We start from the raw sequence: 21,021 nt of genomic DNA on the forward strand, positions 1-21,021 counted from the left end.
TACTTAGCCTCATCGAGGTCCAGTTGTGTCATCTGTAAACATGTTTTATCTTGATATAAAATAGCCCTACCCCAAAGGGTTGTCATGAAGTGTTGAAAAGATGACATACTTGGTTAGGTGCCTGCCGAGTGCAGTAACTGGTGAGTCGATAATCCGGTTGTGAGTTCTAGCAGTGACTTGTTTGCCATCAGAGGTTTTAAGAGGCTCCCCAGACCACAGACCAGGCTCTGCTTTGAAGATCGCTGTCGCCAGTAACAGTCTCATGACCCGACTTGTCTCTAACAAGTGGATTTTGGGGTTAATATTCCAGACCTTGTTCCTTGTGGCGAGCCTTGGACCTTCGTTACTGTCGTTGTTTCACTGCAGCGGCTTTACTGTTGGGTACCTACAATTAGACAGACTCAGGCTTGCAAGCTAACCTCCGCCACCAGCTCATTCTCCGTTCTCCCTTCCCTAGATCTACGCCGCCCAGCCAGACATCTCCCGGGCGTTTCAGACCAGAGAGTTCATCCCGCTCCCCCGGCTCCTGGCCATGGTGATGGTGACCACTGCGCCCCTGGTGTGCACCAAGGTCATGTTCACCCAAGCCCTGAACGTGAGTGGGGACCCTGCCTCCAGACTCTCTCCCGCTTGCCCCACTGGCCGTGCTGGGGACTGTGCTGAGGATACCGGCCTGCATGTATTGGTTTGCGTTTTGTCAGAACCTCTGAGGCTTTCCACGTGTCCACTCGCCCGCGGACGGTGCGCTGGGGCCCGAGGCGCATGCCTGCCCTGCTCCAGCACAGAGCCGGGACGGCGGGACCCCTCCACGGCTCTGGGCCTTCCCAAGGGTGGGAGGGGAAGTGTGCTCAGCTACGGCCTAATGTCATGTGTTAAAGTCTCATTACTTTAGGAACTCTGGATAGGGCAGGACTGAAGTTTGCCTAGCAGATCCTTTCTTTTGTGGTTTAAATGAATAGTGTTAAGTTTTCTGGGGCACATTTACTTTGAGGACCAGCTGTTTCAGGAGTTGGGGGAGGACATGTTCAAGGAAAAAATGGATACTTCAAGTCCGTGTCATGATTTATTACAAAGGGTCCCGAGTCCCATCAGAAACCACACTGTGAGGGACCCGTGCCTTTTTCACCATAAATCATGGCCTTAGGTGAACAGCCATGAATTGTTGGCATACACGGGTCCTAGGCCAGCCAGCCCCTCCTAAACCCAGGTTGCCTCAAGACCCACCTAGGGGAGACCAGGTGTTCAGAGGAGTGCAGGGCCTGGGCTTTCCTCGGTGTGGGCGGAGTCCCCATCCTTCAGCAGGCTGGGTTGTTACCTGAACACAGCAGGACCAGGTCTGCCGTAGTGGGTCGACTCCGGTGGTGATGGGGCAGTTACCGTAAATTAGTGAAGACTCATTGGACTGGGCGGTGGGATGGAGCATTTCTTGATGCCCATCCAGGGGTTGTGCTGAGAGCGGCCAGGGGGCCGTGGGGAGGCGCTGGAGTAAAGAGGAAGAGGCCTGGGTGGGACCAGCCAGGAAGGACTTTTGCTGTGGTTGCCAAATCACAGAATCAAGGTTAGGACCCAGCTAGCTTGCCCGTCTGTTTTGTGAGAGACACAAGATGTCTTATTCCAGGGACTTGCAAAGTAGAATTGAAAGGAAGGTGTCTGATGCCGCCTCTTCACGGGTAGAAGATGGTTTCGATCTGGCCGCCTGCACTTACACTGCCCCTTGAGCTGACCCCGGTACATACCCCAGTCTGCGATATAAAAGGCTGTCTCGCTCCCTGTCACGCTGTTTCAGCAGAGAGGGGTTGTGCCCCTAGGGGGTGTTCCATCCGCCGGACGGGGTGGCCTTGGGTTGGGGAGAGCTCATGGCCTCCTCTTCTGCCGAGGCTGCTGTCCTGGGCAGGCCCAGGGCCAGCGGAGGGGAAGCCACAGCTTCGCCTTCTCGTCACTGGCGCTTTCTGAGCTGTGACAGTGTGTTCGTACAAGTGACACCAGAGACAGGTGTGTCTGGGGGGTGGACTTAGGAGTGCGTGGGGTTTTTTAATGACGTTTTTCTCGTATTCTTTACGGTGTTATCTGCAGAATTTTAATGGCGTGCATTTTAGATCAGAAAGAAAAGAGTGAGGGCTTCCCTGGTGGCGCAGTGGTTGGGAGTCCGCCTGCCGATGCAGGGGACACGGGTTCGTGCCCCGGTCCGGGAGGATCCCACATGCCGCAGAGCGGCTGGGCCCGTGAGCCATGGCCGCTGGGCCTGCGCGTCCGGAGCCTGTGCTCCGCAACGGGAGAGGCCACAACAGTGAGAGGCCCGCGTACCACAAAAAAAAAAAAAAAAGAAAGAAAGAAAAGAGTGAGCTCGTTTTAGAAGCAGGAAGCAAGAACGTGTTTGGAGACAGGGTCTCAGGCTGTGGACTGAGCTTTGCGCTCCAAGCTGGTGGGTGTAACACTCGTTTGGGTCCTGCCTTCGAAGTGATGACGGGTTAGGCGTGGTTATTGGTTTAAGACATTTAATGTAGCGCTGCTTTAGCGTACAATGTCCATGTAAAATGAGACGCCAGCCAGCTGGAGCGCTGGGGGCCTGGGGTGTTATTAAACTGAAGGCCCGTCAGAAAACCTTGTTTCTACCTGACTGTAAAGCTGCAGCATCCCAGCTAGTGCTCCCCGGACTTCTCTGTACTTGGGAGTCACCCGGGGCTGATGGCATTGGGCTGGGCTGAGCCTGAGATCGAACGTGTCTCCCAAGTGCCCAGGAGACATCCTCGCTGCTGCTGGCCCAGGGACATACTGCCACTGGCCAGGGCCTAGCCTTTCCCCCTTTGTGGTAATAGCACAGGTTCTTGAATCTCTTCAGCGAATGAGGATTTTGAAGGCCCTCCTGGCTGTCTGAATCCAGGTAGAGAGTTTGGATGTGGGAGGCCTGGGGTGGAGGCTGTGCGCCTAGAGGTGGCTGGCCGGACTCGGGTGCCTGGTGCCATTGCCCGTCACCTCTCCACCTGACGATAAGTGGAGAGGCCGGTCGGGTCCCGGTGGGATCTCGGCTGTTGTCGAGGCAGGTAATCTGTGGAGCCGAGTGGTGGTCAGGGAAGACTTTACCAAAAACAGACTGTGGAACAGCAGTTAAGAATAACTATCAGACGCCACCTTTAGTAACTGTGCTCCCGGCACCTGCTGAGGTCACATCTGCAGGAGGAGAAGCGGGCAGGGTCCCTGGGCCACCTCTGCACAGCGCAGAGGTCCGGCGGGCTCCTGCAGAGGGCCGGGGCCTGAGCACTCTGTGTCCACCAGTGCGGTCTGAAGACACTTGTGGATTTACCTCTTTTTCTTCCCAGCTGGACAGCAAATCAGTGAAACACACAGCTTTATCCCTTATTTCCGTCATTTTGAAGAGAGCCTTAAAGACCATTGACTACTGCCTGAATAAAGGGGCCTGGCAGGAGTCGGGCGTGTACACGGCCGCGATGATGGAGGACTTCGTGCGGCTCTTCAGAGAAGCCCTGAGCAAGGTAGGCCCGGGAGCCAGGCTTGGGCTTTGCTCACAGGGGTCGCAGGCGAGCACACCAGAGGGAAAAGGCAAGCTTGAGGGCCCAGAGGGCGGGTGCGAAGTGAAGGGAGGGGGTTGGGGTGCTCCTGGGACTCAGGTCTCATCAGGACTGGGGCTGCAGTGATGGGTAGCCTGCTACTTCCTCCCTGGGGCTCGGTCTGGTGATCAGGGAGGCCAGGCATCCACAGACTGGGTGGCTGCCCGGAAGAGCCAAGGGCTTGCTGGGCTGGGTACCCCCAGCCGGTCGTAAGGATGAGTTTCTTGGTTCCCAGTGTCCGGCTCCGGTGAACGAGTCTTCAGGGGTTTGTTTTAATGATCGGTGCTTGTGTTTTCACCACATTCTTACAGTGTTCAGTTCTGGGAATTACACCCCGAAACAGAGCTGCCAGAGGCCGGGACCCCTTTCAGTCACACACACACACTTGCACGTGCTGGCCCCTCTCCTCTGTTCTTTGCTTCTCCTCCTTAGTAGGTTCAGTTCCTTTGTTTCTCTTCCTTTTAACGTGACTGATTTTCTGTTTCTTTGTTTTCCCTTTTAGATTTTACCAGATCTGAACGCCATCGTGTGGGTCTGGCAGTCACTTAGGAAGCAGGAGACAGAACAGGATGATGACAAAGCAAAGAAAAGGGGCAACAGGACCCCTGCTACCTGCGTGGCTCCCCAGAGCGGTGAGGGGCCTCTTCTGTTTGCAGATACCACTAACACAGGCAGCCTGGGAGCCTCCTGTCCAGGGGGGCTGGTCTCGAGGGACTTGTGAAGGCCTCTCTGGCTCTGAATGAATCCTGTGTCCTTCTTTGCTTAGGGAGAAGAATGAGCATGGCATTGTACATTGAGTTGTTTTTTTGTTTTTTGGTTTTTGTTTTTATACATTGAGTTTTAACATCTGTTAGAAATGTGCCCAAGATTTATGCAAGCACCGTGTCTCTCCAAAAACTTGGATGATGAGTGTGATGTGCTCTGGCCTTTCCGTGAGGGAGGAGGCCCCTCTTTTGTTCTGCGGAGAGCAGTGGGCTACACAGTCCCCCTGGAAGTAAGATGTGTTGACTCAGACCTTGTCACTGGTGAAGCGGTGGGCTTCACGTCTTATATCTCTGTCCTGTTTCATCCTCGCGCGGCCCTGGAGGGGTAAGCACTGCTGCGTGTCCCCATTTTTCAGACGAGGACGCTGAAGCACAGAGAGGCAGAGTAGCTTCACCCTGTCCAAGTTCACAGCGGTGAAATCGGGATTTAGACCCAGCCTGTGTGAACCGCTTTGACTTTGACCACGTTGACTCCTTAAATCTCGCTCCGTGGGGATCTGTGTGCCCCTTCAGCGTTCCACACGCAGTTGACCGGGATGGGTCCCGGGTGGTTCGATCGCTCACGGGTTGAGGACAGAGAACAAGCATGTTTCCTGATTCAGGCTGTTTAATTCTGGTTCAGATGATGCAGAAACCATTCTTCTGAAAGCCGTCCTGCTCCAGGTCATCTGCCTCTACCAGGAGGTGGTCCCGCACGTGGTCACGCAGTACAACTTCGACTTCAGCAAGCTCCTGAGAGGTGCGTCTTGAGGGGTGGGGGGTGCCCCTCCGCTGGCCCTGCCGGTGGGGGTGAAGGAAGTGTGGATACACTGGAGCAGACGCTCCAGAGCCGAGGACTGGGAAGGCTGCTGGGCATTGTGGCCGGCGTGTGTGATCCACCAGCCTGGTGTTTTCATCCGGACCAGTGTTTTTTAAGTAGCTGGTCTTCCTTAAGGAGGTATCAGATGCACACTTGGCAACATCAAGAGAGAAGGGAGAAGCCAGCCAGGCTGAGTTGCCTGCCATGGGTGATAGACAGATGAGATTATGTGATGTTATTTCTAAAGCCTCTTTGCAAAGGAAGAGGGGTGCAGAAATGAGAGCCCCTTAGAAGGAGGTCCCGTTCATGCACAGGCACTTCTGACATAGTTACTCATATTTTACCCAGTGACGTTCAAACCACATCTTGTAAAAGTAACATTATGCTTGTCTGGCCCCGTTTCCTTGATGGAAAAGTTTGTCTAATAAAACTGACTTTGTGATTGGGCCTACGGAGGAAGACTTGCAGAAATATCATTCTTGGAATTTATATAAGCTACTGAAATAATCCTATTCAAAAAGCTGTAATTAACTTCTTGATGGTTTAAAGGCAAAAAGTTCTCTTGCTGTGAGAATATGAGATTTACTATAAAGTGGCCATGTAACATTTGGTACCACGTCCTTCCCAAGCAAAGGATTAACCCAGAAATCAGGCCAGAGGCTGAGGACTCTTTCTCAGACCCAGGCGGCCGCAGGCTGTGCGCAAGATGCTTGCTGTCTAGGGAGCAAGGCCTGTGCCCCGCACCAGGGGTCACACTCATGAGAGACTGTACCTGGAGGGCAGTGTGCACGGGGAGCTTTGAGCTGTAGGAGGAGGTGACTGTGGGCCGAGTGCAGGGAGGGGCAGACAGCACCCCCACTCTTTGGTGAAGGATTTGGCTAGACCTTGGGATGGGGGGATGTGTCCATGAGGTGTGTGGGCAGGAGAGTGGGCACAGCCTGTGTGAGGGTGACCGCAGGACAAGGACGGATGGAACCCCACGTCTTCTGCCTAGTTCCCTGGACAGTTCCCTGTCCCGTCCTCGTGGCCAGGGCGGCAGTAGCTGGGCCCCTGTGCCTGCCCCCCACCCCCCAACATCTCATCTATCTTCCTCTTTCCCACCCACAGGTGTCATCTCAGAGGAGGGCCTGCGTGAGGAGGTGCCTGTCACCCTGCAGCACCTTCTTCTCAAGGTGGCCCTGGTACTGCCCGCCAGCAAGTTTCTGTGGTTAAAGGCCCAGGTAGGAGGCCATGACCCCGCCTTTGTTGTTAGCTCACCTGCAGGTTTGTCGGCTTTCTGGCCTGGGAATTTCTAGCTGCATCAGAACCCTGACTGCTGGTTGCGAAGGAAGACGTTGACGGTTCTTTTAGAGAGAAGCCTCTAGAGCGGAGGCTAGGTCCTGATTTGTGAACCAGGAATCTCTTTGCTTTGCAAAGTAAGGTGCTTAGCTATCCTTACTGAAAATATATTATTGCTGGGTGCTGGGAGTTTTTTTTTACTTTTTTTCTCTTGACTCTTACATTTTTCTCGTCCTTTAAAAACCCTTTTGGAAATAAACAAAATACATTTCCTTCTCCTTTGTCCTCATCCTGGAAGGACTTAAGACAGAGATGGGAATAGACACCAAGCCACGAGAGGGTTGAGGCTGGTGGAAAAATCCGTCAAGATTGCTGGCATTGTTTTCTCTGTCTTTGCTAATGTCTTCTAGGGTTTCTGGAGAACATAATGTTGAATCGTAAAGGGAACTCAAGATGTAACAGATACTTACCTCTGTATTTAAACACAGGATGCCATGTCACTTCTATCCAAAGAGGGAAAATGACCAGGCCAAATTAAGCGTTGTCTGAGTGTGCTTCTCAGTAGCTCAGAGGACTTGTTTTAATGACTTAACGTCTTCTTTGGGTTCTTGTATGGAACCAGTAGTGCGGAAACGTACACTGGCACTTTCAGAGGTGATATGTCCAGAAAGGTAGAAAAACACCATGGCACTGGGATCTCTGTGTTCCCCTAAGTCCTCTTTCTAAGGTTCACCTGCCTCATAGTTGGGATAGTTCTCACTGAGAACTTACTGAATGCCAGGCTTGGCACGAGTGTGCTATGTATCATCTCATTTATCACCACTTACAGACGAGACAGCTGGAGTGCAGAGTGGTTAGGAGACTTCCGTGGGGTCCCAGCCGTAAGTAGGGGATCCAGGATTGGACCCAGGCAGTGTTGCCCAGACCCTGCTCTCAACTTGACAACCCCCGTAAGGTCGCTGCCAGGACTCCAGTGAGATGACGGATGAGTCTGGGGTGTTTAGTTTTTTACCCCAGCTGAACTGGGCCATTGGGGTCTTGACGATTTAGTTGGAAACGGAACAGAGGCCTCTTACCTTGAAAGAACTGGTATTAACATACTAGTTTATATCCCATGCTTCGTTTTTTGCTCATAAGATGGGTCTGCTGGGCTTTGTGAACGGTAGCCCTCACGTGCTCAGATCGGGGCTGCGGGGACGCTCCAGGGAGACACAGATGCATCGGAGTCTGGGCTGGGAATCTGGAGCTCCGCGTGTTCAAAGCCCAGAAGCCTTTGTTAAGAGGCTTGCTTATGTGTAAGGAACCGATTATATCTGCGCCGGCGTCTTGCTGAAATGCAGCAAGCGTGGCGTTGGACGGAGTCAGGCAGCCCTGGGTGGTGTGTTTTCCCGCCAGCCAGTGCTGCGTCTGCGCCAGGGCTCCTGGGCTTGAGTCCCACCTCGGTCATTAAACAGCCGTTACCTCCTTGTGCCTCAGTGTCTGCACATGTGAAATGGGGGTGACGGTTGTCCCCACCACAGGCTTGTTGGGAGGACAACGTGAGTCAGCGTATGTGAAGCACCTGCAGGGCCCCCGTGCTTCCTGCTGTGACTGTTGTTAACCTACAGCTGCTCTCGGGGGGGTGGGAGGAGCTCCTAACTCCTGAGGTTCCTCGTGTGTAGCATCCCGGCAGGCTTGCCGCGTGGTGGTTAAAATGAGATGAGATGAGAGGCCGGGAGGAACACTGGGCACGCAGTACCTGTTCGCTCAGCAAGCAGTGGCCTTTGTTCCATTTATCATATTCTGTCGTTCAAACTCCAGGAAGGCCCAGATGCAGAAATTATTGGAGGAAAGCGATCCGTGTTTTACTTACTGATGAAGATGTTTGTGACCAGTAGCCATTCGCATCTCAAGTCATCAACCAAACTTCTGATCGTGAAGGTGAGCCTTTTCTACCAGTTCCTAGTTCTAGAAGCGTTTTGTACAATCTTCCTTATAGTAGATGCTTAGTCAACAGTTGTTGAATTAAGGATGTATTAAGACTGAAGGTTTTATGGCAGTTTTAATGTATTCTGTCTTAACCTGGCTGTGTTCCCAAGAGGCAGCCTGGTGAAATGGGAAAAGCGGGCACTTTGAAGTCCTGTTCCAAGATCTGAGTCCTGGTTCTGCCGTTCCTGGGTGGCACTGGACAAATCGCTTAACTTCTCTGAACTTAGTTTTTTCGTGGTGAACAGGAATAACAGAACCATAGGATTGCAAGGGAGGTTACATGTGATCAAATAGTAGGCCATGCCTGGCACATTCTAGACTCAGTAAACATGAGATTTCGGCCCTCTGGGGAACAATTTAATAGGCGATGCCTCTTCCCTCAGCTCCAGACGCAGCCTTCTCCGGGGCCCTGGCGATTGACCGCAGCCATCACCCACGGCACAGGTGTCGCCAGAGTCAGCGGAAGGGAGTGAGGAGTTTGTTGGCATCTCTTCTTTCTTACACTTGAACTCATTTTCCAGGGCTACGTCAGGTCTTGCTGCAGCACTAGGAAATCTAGTTCCTTGGTTCCACTGGGCAGCAGACATCCCGGTCAGGGCCGGGGCCGGGCGGGTTGCTAGAAAAATCACATGCATTGTATTTAGGGTACAGAGATCTTACCTTTGACGTGCGAGTAGTCTTGCCACCCTTCAGCCTCACCTGAGCTGCTTGGAGGACGCGAAAGTCTAGGTCGTGACCTCTGCAAGGTTGTGCAGGTGTGATTTCGTGATCACTCCCTGCATGTGGGTGGAATGGCGCGTCAGGCTCTCCCTCGGAGCACTCTGCAGGGCTCATGCCGAGGGGCTGCCGAGACCCCGAGCTGTGTCGTCGGGCCGTTTGGGGACGTCATTTCACCAGGTGCTGCCTCGCTACAAGTTCTGCTCCCTTAGAACAGAACTAAGCTGGTGCTTCTGGCCCAGGCCTGGGTCTTGAGAAGCCACACTGAGATGATTCGGCCTGACTGGGTCACTGTCTTGGAGAATTTCATGCAGGCTGAGGGTTGAGTGGCTGGGAGGAGTCAAGTCCCAGGTTGAAAAGCAGACATTCAAGTAGCACCGGGATATTTTCCCTTTTTATTGTTTAGGAGTTGAAGGAGAGGAATAAGCAGCAGCGAGACGAGGGACTGTGTTGTCCTTGATCGAGCCCAGGGCGACCTCTTTTCCTCGTTTCCCTCAACAGTGGGTGTTGTTCTGAAGCGTAGCTTTTAGGGTAAAACTGGATGGAACATTTACCCGCTCTGTGCCCCGTGGGTCTCAGAGGACCCACGGAAAGCAGGTTCTTCCCTGACTTTTCAGATCCTGCGGGACACAGGGGTGTTTGAGCACACCTGGCAGGAGCTGGAGCTGTGGCTGGAGCACCTGGATGACACCGCAGAGGAGAACAAGGAGGCCGTGATTCAGTTTTTGGAACGCGTGAGCACGTATTTCCCACGTAAAGAAGCATGTTCGGGACGACGTACTAAGTGATCCTCTGTATAATGAAGGCATTTCTGATGTGCCAGAGCCCAGAGGCCTCTCCTCCTGACTCACTTCCTAATTCTTGCTGAGATGTCAGAACTATTTAGTTTTAGAATCTGTAAAATGGGACTATATTCCTGTGTGCTGTTAACTTCCTTTTGGGCGTTTGTTTTTGTAGGAGGGATTAGTGGTACACTAAGAGCAGTATTAAAAGCAATAGTCTGATGCGAAAAGGAGATATTTTTTAAAATTCTACAACAAAAAGTTTTTTTAAAAAAACTTTGCAGAAAAACTGTTGTTCTTTGAAGGCCTGTTAAGGTTTTTGCTCTTCCCTTTATTTTACCTGCGACATTTGGGGGCATTTTTCATTTCACGTGTGACCATCTAAGTATTTCCTACTTAACTCTAATGCTCAGGTTCTCCTGACATTGGTGGCGAATCCCTATTCATACACGGACAAAGCGTCTGACTTTGTCCAGGAAGCCAGCGCCCTGCAGGCCTCCGTGACGCGGCAGGACGCCGATGATGTCAGCATTCCCATCTCCCACATTGACGGTGGGTGCCGCTCCCCGCGCTCCTCGGGCTTCTGAAGAGCCAGCCTCGGTGGCGTATTAGAGGCAAAACAGAATTGCACTGAAGCCTTGTGCGGAGGGCAGACGTCCCATTTCTTTGCATCAGAGATCAGCCGCCTCTGGAATTGGAAATCCCCTTATTTGTTTATGTAACAGGAAATATGTACAGGGCTTATTAGCTGCGTTGTTTTTATTTGTGCAGTGTTTATACTTTGTGCCAGGTGATGCTCTAAGCTCTTAATAAATCCTAATTCATGTAACCTCATAAACAACCCCAAGTTGGGGGAGATTATCCTCATTTTATGTATTGACAAGGCAGCTGAGGCACAGAGAGGTTAAGCAATCTGCTCAGCCTCACACAGCGAGGACGTAGCAAAGTCAGGATTTGACTTCAGACACTCTGGCCCTAGTCTGTGCGTCAACCCTTATGCTCTGTGGCTTCTCAGATTTTGGCTTATTTCCATGAGTATCCAGGTTAAAGTTTCTGGGCTTCTCAGTGTCACGCGAGGAAACTTCAACCTGTTATCACCTGAGCTGGATAGTCCTGCATTTTGTCTGGCAGAGATCTTAAGATTTTATAGATAATGCCCTTATTTGTTTAGAATCAAACATTACACTAAGCATTTTCCCCCAAGAGAAGTTTAGCTTTTATTTTTTCCTCTTTTTGCAAACGTTCTCTTGCTTGCCCTACCTGTGGGATTCTTGCAGTAGACTCCTTGCACCTCTTGCCTGGCCTTGATTCCCAACTTTCTGCCTCAGATGTTCTCGACATGGTGGATGTCCTGGTGGAGGGCAGCGAAGGCTTGGATGAGGAGGTTGGATTCTTACTGAATGAAGACATGATCCTGCTCACATTCCCGTTCAGTGCTGTGGTCCCCGCTGCCCTGGAAGCCAGGAATAAGTTGCTCCTTGGAACAGAAAGTGAAGCAGGTACCTGTGTGTAGTGAGGATGTTCTGGCTGCATCAGGCCAGCTGGGTCTCTGTGGGGTAGGAGGTGGGATTCCAAGGGCTTTGGAAATAATTGCTGAAAACCCAAGGCAGCAAGGGTTCAGACCCACCAAAGTGATAGCTGCACAGCTGGTAGAACTAAGTGTACAGGAGTAGGAATCTAGAGGTTGGCTAGGCTGTTGGGAAATGGGTCGTTTGACGGATGAGTCTGAAGTAATGTGTTTGCGTGGCTGCACAGACACCTGCTGTAACACCGGTATTTTCTCTTCAGTCTTTATTCTTGATATCTTGATGCTAAGGTGCAAGTCCTTCATCCTTACTGGCTATCCAGGCAACAAAGAACCGAGAAAGCACTCACAGATCGCAGTGGTGTAATTAGTAAGGATTGCTCAGGCTTTGCTGCAGTAACACATACGCCCCAATGCGTCAGTGGTTTAAGGAATAAAGGTCTGTCTCTCGACTGTGTCATAGTCCAGGACAGGTCAGGTGCTCCCCTGAGTGGCTGTTGTCCAGGAGGTAGCTCAGGGATCCTGGCTGCTCCCATCCTGTAACTGCCATCTCAACATATGGCTTCCAAGGTCACTGTGGAAGAGGAAGAGAGAGTGGACAGTCAAGCGGAGGTGTTCTGGCCAGGCCTGGAAGTGGCTAAGCGAGTCGTGTGGTCCCAGCCTAACTGCAAGGGAGGCTTGTGCGCCAAGGAAGTGGAAATGGATTGGTTTGCACCAAGCAAGTCCCTGTCCCGGGTGGCCTTGGCCTCACCTCTTCAGTGCCTGGGTCTCCACTTCTGGGCCTCAGCACCCCAAGTCTGACTGTGTGCTGTATGTTTAATAAAAGTCTGGCATGGTCTGCAGTGGTAGCATCTGCCTTCCAGCGTGGTGGTGTGATCGCTTGCAGAATGGTCATGACTCTTTCTGGGTCTTGGATATGGGTGGGAGTTGGTGTTATTGATGGGTCACAGAAGGGTGGTCCCCGCAAGCCTCTCCCAGCCGTGTCTCCCTCCTTTGCAGGAGAAAGCATCGTGGCGTATCTGACAGGGGTGCTGACGGACCTCCTTCACACCCAGAGAGACCCGCTGGCTCTGTGTCTTCTGCTTCAGTCCTACGACAAGTTGGAGCCTCCGCTCCCACCTTGCTGCCGTCAGCTGTCCAATTTCAACAGATACTACAGCCTCTGGATCCCAGAGCCAGCCCGGGAGGCCTTGGTGAGCTGCAGCGACCGCCACTCCTGCGGAAACCTAGAAAGCCCCGGAGGTTCCTCCCTGTGGGCCATGGCGGGCTGTACCCCAGCTGTGCAGCTTTCACAGCTTCACAGGGTGAACGGTCTTCGCCTTCTCGTTTCCCCAGAGTAGGAGAGAAAGGCACGTGGTGTCTCTGCCGCTCAGCTAACGTGACGAGACCCCGAGGGGCTCCGCGATGCAGCAGAACTGAATTCGCCGCTGGCTGCACGTTTGGGCTTTGAGGCTGGGGTTGGGGGCGGGGTCCCCTTCTCCTCCCTTCCCGAGTGGTCTGTGTGCGCTCGCCTCACGGCCCTCGTCTGCACACCTCAGCGGCCCCTAGACTTGGCGTGCTCAGCGGTTAGACCTGAAGGCCGCTAGCAGGCTACGCTCTGCTAGACGGGAAAGTGAAAAAAGAAAGAAAGAAATGATTTTCTCTTGGTGGGGACTGCATTCTTAAAAGGGGTGCTGCAGGTCCTGCTCTGATGCAGCGTGCTTAGGATTGCTGGGTGGAGCAAGAAATTCACTTTGTGTGTGCGCTTTTGTGTGTTCACTCAGTTGTGGCTGTGCTTGAAAAAGCAGGCCGCTCAGGAGGACCTCTTCCTCTTATGAACTTGGTAGCCGGAGCCTGTGTTGATTTCATGTTCGCGGTTTGTTAGGGCCTCATCCCTAAGTGCATCACACATATTTTATGCCATTTAATCCTCACAACTCAGAGAGGGGTCTGGACTTAACTATCCTCCTTGTACACGTGGGGAAACTGAGATTCAGAGAAGTTCTGCCCCCAGGCAGTGGTGGACTCAGGATCCGGGCAGGCCTCTGGGCTCTAGAGCCCAGGCCCATCACAGCTATCGCCGCCTTCCCCCACTGACAGGCCGTGGTCAGGAGGTGGTCAGAGCCACACAGCAGCTTCCGTGGGTGTCAGCAGTCTGTGCGATGCTGCACGATGCTCCAGGTGTAGGCGTCCACTCCGTGGAGTCAGGCACTTGGAGGTTCTCACCCGTGAGGGCGTGTCAGGATCCCCCAGACGCTCGTTTAGACGTGGTCTCTGGGCGTGTGATTCAGCAGGTCTGGGGTGGGTCCGGGAATTTGCATCTCTAGCAAGTTCCCAGGTCACGCTGTTGCTGGTCCAGGGTCGAGCCCTGCTGAGTTTCAGGGCACCATGCAGCCTAGTTGTACTGGCCTTAGGAAACAGTGTTTGGAGTTATAACAAGAAAAGCCATGTTGGGTGAATAAAGAAGGCAGTTTGGGAATTAAGTTAGAAGAAATGACCCACTTGGAGAGGGAATGACTTCAGGAACTTATCTTCTGTCCGACCACGTCCTTTCATCCCCCTGTCCTCCTGGGGGAGGCCTTTGGAAGGCGTGCAGCTCACCCAGCCGGCTCCTTCCCAGGGTGGCATTTCCCAGTTTCCAGGGATTAATCACAGTGACTCCTGTGCCTAAAATCCTGTCTCTGTGCCGCGTGGCTCCTGTTCTCCAGAGCGTGTAAATACCTCCCTGGCTCAGTGCCCTCACGTGGACACACGCTAGGAGAATACGTGTGACTGAGCGTGTTGGGACTTCACGTGAATAAAATGCCACAGGGTCCCATAGATTTTAGTATCAGTAGGTGATTTTTGTGAAACGTCCCTGTGCGCGCGTCGCCCTGTCCCTGCTTTAGCACCCTGTGCCCTTTGCCCCTGGTGCTGATCTGTCTTTTCTCTTTCCTCCTCTGCTGTCTCCCAGGCGCTACAGACGTCAGGCAGCCCTGCTCTGCCGGACTCCCCGGCCCCCTCCTTCAGTGCCCTACTGCAGATGGCCTACACGGGCCAGGGCCAAGGTCAGGGCCAGGGCCCGGGCGCATTCCCGCTCCTGGATGAGGGGGTCCAGGGGCGGCTGCGGGCCGCCCTCCTGCACCTCCCGACGCACCAGGCCCTGCGCTCCGCCAAACACCTGCTGCTGTACATCAGGAGCGCCGTGGAGAACTTCGGCCAGGTCAGCACTGCCCCCGCTCCCTGGCTTCGCCACCTGCAGAGAGCGTGGCCTTCTGCCGGTCGGGTCCACGCTGAGTGACGGTGTAGATGGAGGCCTGGGGCCCAACCGGCGCCCCGTTCGTCCGCACGCGGGGAGGGCGGTGGCCAGTGTGCAGGGCCCCGAGCGGGCCGCGGTTTGGGAGCCCCGGCTCCCAGTGCTGTGCCCTCTCCCCGGGGCAGAGGCGCAGATCTCAGACTGGGAGCCACGCGCAGCTGAACGAGGTCGCTGGGGCAGCCGAGGCCGGGCGGGGCCCCTCCCACGGCTGAGCGGGTCCGCGGCACGACCAGGCGTCCCCTCTGCCTTCATAAGTTTTAAGTCGGCGGCTCATTGTTGGGCCTTCTGTCCCTGAGGTGGTTTACAGACTTTTAGTTTAGGTTTGTTGTTGTTGTTGTTGTTTTAATATTTATTTATTTGGCTGCTCCGGGTCTTAGTTGCCACGTGTGGGATCTTTTTTAGTTGCGGCAGGTGAACTCTTAGGTGCGGCATGTGGGATCTAATTCCCTGACCAGGGATTGTACCTGGGACCCCTGCATTGGGAGCGCAGAGTCTTAGCCACTGGACCACCAGGGAAGTCCCTTAGTTTAGGTTCTGAGGTGGGCTTTTCCCCCTCATCTTGGTCAAAATAAATCTGTGTGTTTCATCAAGATTTAGGAGGACGTATCTTATTAATAAATGACTTTGAGGGCTTCCCTGGTGGCGCAGTGGCTAAGAATCCACCTGCCAATGCAGGGGACACGGGTTCGAGCCCTGGTCCGGGAAGATCCCATGTGCTGCAGAGCAACTAAGCCCGTGCACCACAACTACTGAGCCTGCGCTCTAGAGCCTGCGAGCCACAACTACTGAACCCATGTGCCACAACTACTGAGCCCATGGCGCCTAGAGCCCGTGCTCTGCAACAAGAGAAGCCACCGCAATGAGAAGCCCGTGCACCGCAACAAAGAGTAGCCCTCGCCCGCCGCAACTAGAGAAAGCCCACGCGCAGCAACGAAGGCTGAACGCAGCCAAAAATAAATAAATTAATTAAAAAAACTTTTATAAGAAAAACAGAAATGACTTTGAGGTTGTTGGCAGTTTACTGGGAGTTGCCATTTTAGCCTGCTTCCCTCCTTGATTCTTGTTTCTGGCAACTCGCCCCTTCTGGCCCTGGGGGGACGCGGCAGTCAGTGTTCTGGTGACTGTCAGCCCTTCCTGGGCCTGAGGATTGTGTGTCTCTCGTCTTCACAGCTGGGCAGGAGGATGGGGCCTCCCCTGCTGCAGTTCCTCCTGGACCTCCTCAGGCACCTGGTCATCCACTGTCAGCAGCTGGACGCCCAGAACCAGCAGAAGCGCCAGGCCGCCCAGGCTGAGTCCGACCTCTTTTTGGACGTGGAGTCCGTGGCCTCGTTGGAGTCGGCCGATGACAAGGTACCGCCGCCCGTCCTCCCTGGGTCTCCTTCCGGTTCGCCTTCTCCTGTGAGGTCACAGCCACTGGCTTTCCCTCCGTTCTGGTTAAAAGCAAGTACGTGTTCATTGCAGGGAAGTAGGGAGACGCGGAGAACTCCAGAGGAGGCCCTGAGTGCCGTCCCCTGCCCACCCCGAGAGGAGCACCGTTTACTTGGGGCGCTCGTCTCTCCAGTCACTTCTCTGCTCACGCTTGGCCCTGCTGCGAGCACTTTCCCTCCCACCGTGCCGTGAGCGTCCTGAGAACTCGGGCTGCGTATTTTCCTCTTAAAGGGCTGCAGCCTGTGTTGAGCAAAGGCTGGGCAGTGGGTGGGGCCCTTCCTCGTGAACACACGCGGCGACCACACTGCCTGGGGAAGAGTGAGCCTTCCTCTCCTGCTGGCAGTCTCGTGAGTCCGCTTTTTACCTGGGGCCAGGCCACATCTTTCTCACCATTTGCCATTTGACCTGTTGTACTGGGTTCGGGTGCAGGCATGTGCCTCAGTTCACAGTCGAACGCATGGCTCCCTTCCTTTGATCTCCAAGGGGGGCTTTCTTGGGGGGGCATTTGTTGGTGCAAGACCGCCTGTTAGCCAGTCGTTGGGCAAAGCACTCCTGGTGTGTGCTTTTCTGTTTTTCTTTCTATTTGGGGAAGCTCAGCTGGAAGGTGTCATAGACTCCTCTTTCCTTCCTGAAGAGTAAATAAGGAAAAAAGTTTATTTCTGTCCCCGGGGACAGGGTGGCTTCATTGACCAGGAATCGCGTTCACCGAGGCTGCATCAGATCATCATCTAATCCAGCCGAGCACACTCAGCGGCTCTCTGCTCAGTGGTTGAAACTAGTCTTGGGGTCAGAGCTAGTTCTCAGGGGGTCACTCGAGGCCCAGTCTCCTTCTGAAAGTGGACGCAGTTTCACCTTCAGTTCTGGATCGTTGAACCCCTACCCATCTTCCCCAGCCACAGAGTCTCTCCAGAGCCAGGGTAGCCCTGCCCTGGTGGTCGGGTGGTACCCACGTCCCTCAACCAGATTTATTTAGGAGGGCAGGGCTGCTAGGGAGGAACCAGGAGACAATCGATCGTCATCCCATTTTGGCATTTCTGTGTGGCCCGGCCCTGCCCGAGTGACCGTGGAGGGCAGTTTCACTGCACAGTAAATTCATTCAGGCTGCATTCATCAGATTCCTGCTGGTCCGGGGGTCGCTGACTGAGTCACAGTCCAGGCCCCGTCATTGTACAGGGGAGGAGGTGCATTAGGATGGGGTTAGAGCTTTGGGCTCGGGTTGGGGTGCCGCGGGCACCCCTGAGGGGGGCACTGGGACTTGGGCTTGAGGCTGGAGTGGCTTAGGAAAGCTGCCTTCTGCTCTGCGTCCTCCTGAGTGGCAGCCGCTGGCTGGGCTGTGGGTGAGGCCTGTGCCCCGTCACTGTGTTTCAGACGCTGGAGGAGGTGCTCGTGGCCATCCTCAAGCACCCCACGCTGGAGGGCTGGTACCTGGCCCTGGAGCAGCAGGCACTTCCCCCGCACGCCCTCAGTCCTGTCCTCGTGAAGCTCCTGGCGGCCCACCTCAGCGCGGGGGTCCTTCGGCTGCTGGTGGCCAGTGCCCCAGTCCTCCAGAGCCTTGGTCAGCTGGGGCTCCTGGCCAGGTACTCGGAGGCCGTCACCCAGAGCGTCCTGAAAGAGCTGCGGAACCGGAGGGCCCACGCAGCCACGCCGATGCCGAAGACCCTTCCTCAGCTCGAAGCCCTGCAGGGGCTGCACCCGTACATGGAGGGTGCCCAGCTCCGGGAGGTCACCCTGGCCCTGCTGAGCCTGCCCGAGGCCCACCTGGTGGACCAGCGACCCACTAAGTCCCGCCAGAAGGAGAGACACCTGAACGCTCTCGGGGAGACCCTGGTCCAGCTGCTGACCAGCCGCCCCCAGGAGCAGCTGCAGAGCGGCGAACTCCTCCGGGCCTCCGAGTACGTGAGAGGCCTGGGGGCCTTGCTGCCCACGCTGGCCGTGGACGAGCTGGACGCCGTGCTCCTCCAGGCTCTGCAGAGAGAGCCGGCTCTGGCCCCCGCCGTCGGGGTCGCTCTGCTCGACTACTGCCTGGCCCGGCGGACGCCGGTGACCCTGGGCACCGCGGCCCTGCTCCTGCAGCACAGCTGTCCCCACCTGCTGCGGTTTGAGCGGTGGTGCAGGCGGGCCAGCCTGGGGCTCTGCCTGCAGGAGGCCCTGGACGACTTCCTTCCTGTCGTCCACACGTACCTTCAGTGCAGGACCCGGGAACACTTCATGCGCCCCGCAGGAGGTACAGGAAGGGGGGGCTTCGGGCAGCCGGGGGGGGCTGAGAACTGTGTGTCTACCCTTAAGCCCTGGGGCTTCACGTTCTGGGGATACCGTTTAGTTCTGTTTCTCCTCCGGTGTCTGACGCAGCTCTGAGGATGGAGCTCCCACCGACCCTGAGTTACCCACGGGAAGCTGGGGCCGGCGGTGGGTGGTAGCTATGGCCGTTGGGGGCCAAGGAAGGAGCGGCCCCGGCTGGGTCTTGTTAGGTCGAGGGAGTGGCGCGGGTGATGGTCCTTTGCCCCGTCTCCCTCTCCCCACTGCTGGGAGCGTTGGTGAGTCCGTGCTGAGCTGAGGCACTCGGCTGGGCCCCGCTCTCTCTCCTCTCTCCACCCACTGGGTTTCAGATCCAAGGCACTTCCTGATCACCTCCAATTCAACTTAATTCATTTTTATCGTGTGTATGAATGATTTTTCGCTCACTGCTTTGCCTCTGTGCTGCATAGCTTCATATCATCCATAACAGATGTTTTTAAAAAGTAAGAGCGCCCCTGCAGGAGGGCGCCTTCCGGCCAGTGGTTCTCAGGGCTCTTCTCATTCCCGAGTGAGTTCAGGACCTGGGTGCTCACCATCTCGTCATGACCCTCGAGCTGGGGCTATGCCCAGGGCCTGCGGGACTGAGCAGTCCCTGTCAGGGTTGAGTGATGAGAGGTGACCAGTGGCGTGCTGGTAAATGTTTTAACCACTGGCTCTTGGGGGAGACTGATTTGTAGCATTGCCAATTTCCGTGGCATCACAGCTCCTGCCGTGGTCCGTCTCGTGCTACCAGTGGGACATCACCCAGGTCACAGGTTTCCTGAAACAGAGCCCCAGCCCTTGTAAGCCGGTTGTAGCGCTCCACGGCGCTCACCTCCCTCTCCTGCTTGTCTCTGCCCCAGTATCCTCTGCTGTCATTCCTGTCTTGAGGAAGGCCCTGTGGAGGCCGCTGCAGACCAGGCTTCTCAGTGCTGACGGGCCCCTAGAGTCTGGGCTGCATCAGGAGATCCTGGCCCAGCTGGTCCCATTTGCAAGAGCCAAGGACCTCCGTGTCCTCATGGACCGACTGCCCCGCTTGCTTCAGGCTCCAGGCAGTCACAAGAGGTATGAAGGCTCAGATCGTTTAATGGCTCTCCCTGTCTCAGCTTCCCTTTTCCCTGTAGCGGTTATAAAGCAGTGGAACTTGCTGCATTGCTGTTGTGCAGTTGGGGAGAACGCAGTTCCTCCGAGAACTCTACTTCCATCCTGGCTGGAGCAAGTTCATCTCCATAAGTGGGTGGTTCTGATTCCCTTAGAGCCGTGGTTATCAACCAGGGGTGATTTTGCCCGCTCCAGGGAACATTTGGCAACGTCTGACACCTTTTACTGTCACGATATGGGTATGGGGGGCTTGTTGCTTCTGGCTGCTAGAGGGTGGAGGCCAAGGGTGCTGCTAAATATCCTGTCATGCATAGGACAGGCCCCCTCCCCTCATTTCAAAGGGCAAACTTTGAAATGATGAGCCATCTTTCATCAGGAATGGTTGCAGGAATTTGTCAGAATGCTTTTTTGTTGTTTTTTTGTCAGAATGCTTTTTTGTTGCATCTACTGAGATGGTTATATGGTATTGTTTTTTGTTTTGACTGTTAATGGGGTGAATTATATTAACTGATTTTTGAATGTTAAACCAGCCTTGCATTCCTAGAATAAACCTAATTCTCAAAGAGAGAATTATCTGGCCTAAAATGTCAGTAGTGCTGAGGCTGAGATAGCCTGATTTAGACAAAGTCTGGACAATATATCCTTTTTCTGGTGTGCTAATACTGTTTCCCCTAGTCGTAAAAGTTCTGGTACGTCTTTGAAGTTTGCATAAGGGGCAGGGGAAGCCTGTGATCTCTGTGCTTGGGTAGTTAGTGTAGGGACCAGGGCTCAGGGCATCTGCCTCATACGGCCCATTGTGATGTTGGATTATATATACTTAAAGCTAGCGGGATTCGGGCCATGCCTGTAACTCTTGAGTTTTGTCTTCTGCCGCAGTTGGGTCGTGGCTGACCCTGTCTCGGCTGTCCTGGAAGGGTCGGCAGAAGAGCTGCGTGCTTGGAAAAAGACTCTGCTGGAGGCCTGTGTACAGTGGCTGATCGCGTCCTTTAGCGGCGGCCAGCAAGATGATGGTACCCAGGATCGAGAGAAGCAGATGCTGCTAAGATTAAACGAACTGTTGGTAGGTGTCTCTTATTAGAGCCCCTGGTTAAATTTTTAAGGGAAAGAGTGAGATAGACAAACCCAGGTTTGCAGATACATTCAAGCCAGGTGGCGTGAATTCGACCCGGTGGGGGATGAGAGGAGCCATGTCTAGGAGGCGAAGGGCTGGTGGAGGGCAAACCTTGAAATGATGAGCCATCTTTTATCAGGAATGGTTGCAGGAATTTGTCAGAATGCTTTTTTGTTGCATCTACTGAGATGGTTATATGGTATTGTTTTTTGTTTTGATTGTTAATGGGGTGAATTATGTTAACTGATTTTTGAATGTTAAACCAGCCCTGCATTCCTAGAATAAACCTACTTGGTCATAATATGTTGTCATTTTTATGTAGTGTTGGATTTGATTTGCTGACACTTTACCAAGAAATTTTCTATCTGTGTGCATGAGGGGTATTAGCTTATAATTTTATTTTCTTGCAGTGTCCTTGTCTGGCTTTAGGATCA

General features: G+C 54.1%; 1 protein-coding gene across 2 annotated transcripts in view; it reads left to right on the top strand.

Moving 5' to 3' along the window:
- Window positions 1-21,021, top strand: part of URB1 (URB1 ribosome biogenesis homolog) — a 66,353-nt gene that overhangs the window by 20,586 nt on the left and 24,746 nt on the right. For both annotated transcript variants that reach the window (XM_060098555.1, XM_060098556.1), the window contains exons 10-24: window positions 458-595; window positions 3,318-3,491; window positions 4,069-4,198; window positions 4,953-5,069; window positions 6,237-6,349; window positions 8,208-8,327; window positions 9,710-9,826; window positions 10,288-10,426; window positions 11,203-11,373; window positions 12,399-12,592; window positions 14,332-14,580; window positions 15,844-16,023; window positions 17,470-18,325; window positions 19,239-19,440; window positions 20,353-20,536. In XM_060098555.1, the coding sequence (XP_059954538.1) occupies window positions 458-595; window positions 3,318-3,491; window positions 4,069-4,198; window positions 4,953-5,069; window positions 6,237-6,349; window positions 8,208-8,327; window positions 9,710-9,826; window positions 10,288-10,426; window positions 11,203-11,373; window positions 12,399-12,592; window positions 14,332-14,580; window positions 15,844-16,023; window positions 17,470-18,325; window positions 19,239-19,440; window positions 20,353-20,536 (3,084 nt within the window). The remainder of the gene's footprint in view (window positions 1-457; window positions 596-3,317; window positions 3,492-4,068; window positions 4,199-4,952; window positions 5,070-6,236; window positions 6,350-8,207; window positions 8,328-9,709; window positions 9,827-10,287; window positions 10,427-11,202; window positions 11,374-12,398; window positions 12,593-14,331; window positions 14,581-15,843; window positions 16,024-17,469; window positions 18,326-19,238; window positions 19,441-20,352; window positions 20,537-21,021) is intronic.

Source organism: Mesoplodon densirostris, chromosome 5, assembly GCF_025265405.1.
Source record: "Mesoplodon densirostris isolate mMesDen1 chromosome 5, mMesDen1 primary haplotype, whole genome shotgun sequence".
Classification (NCBI taxonomy): Eukaryota; Metazoa; Chordata; class Mammalia; order Artiodactyla; family Ziphiidae; genus Mesoplodon; species Mesoplodon densirostris.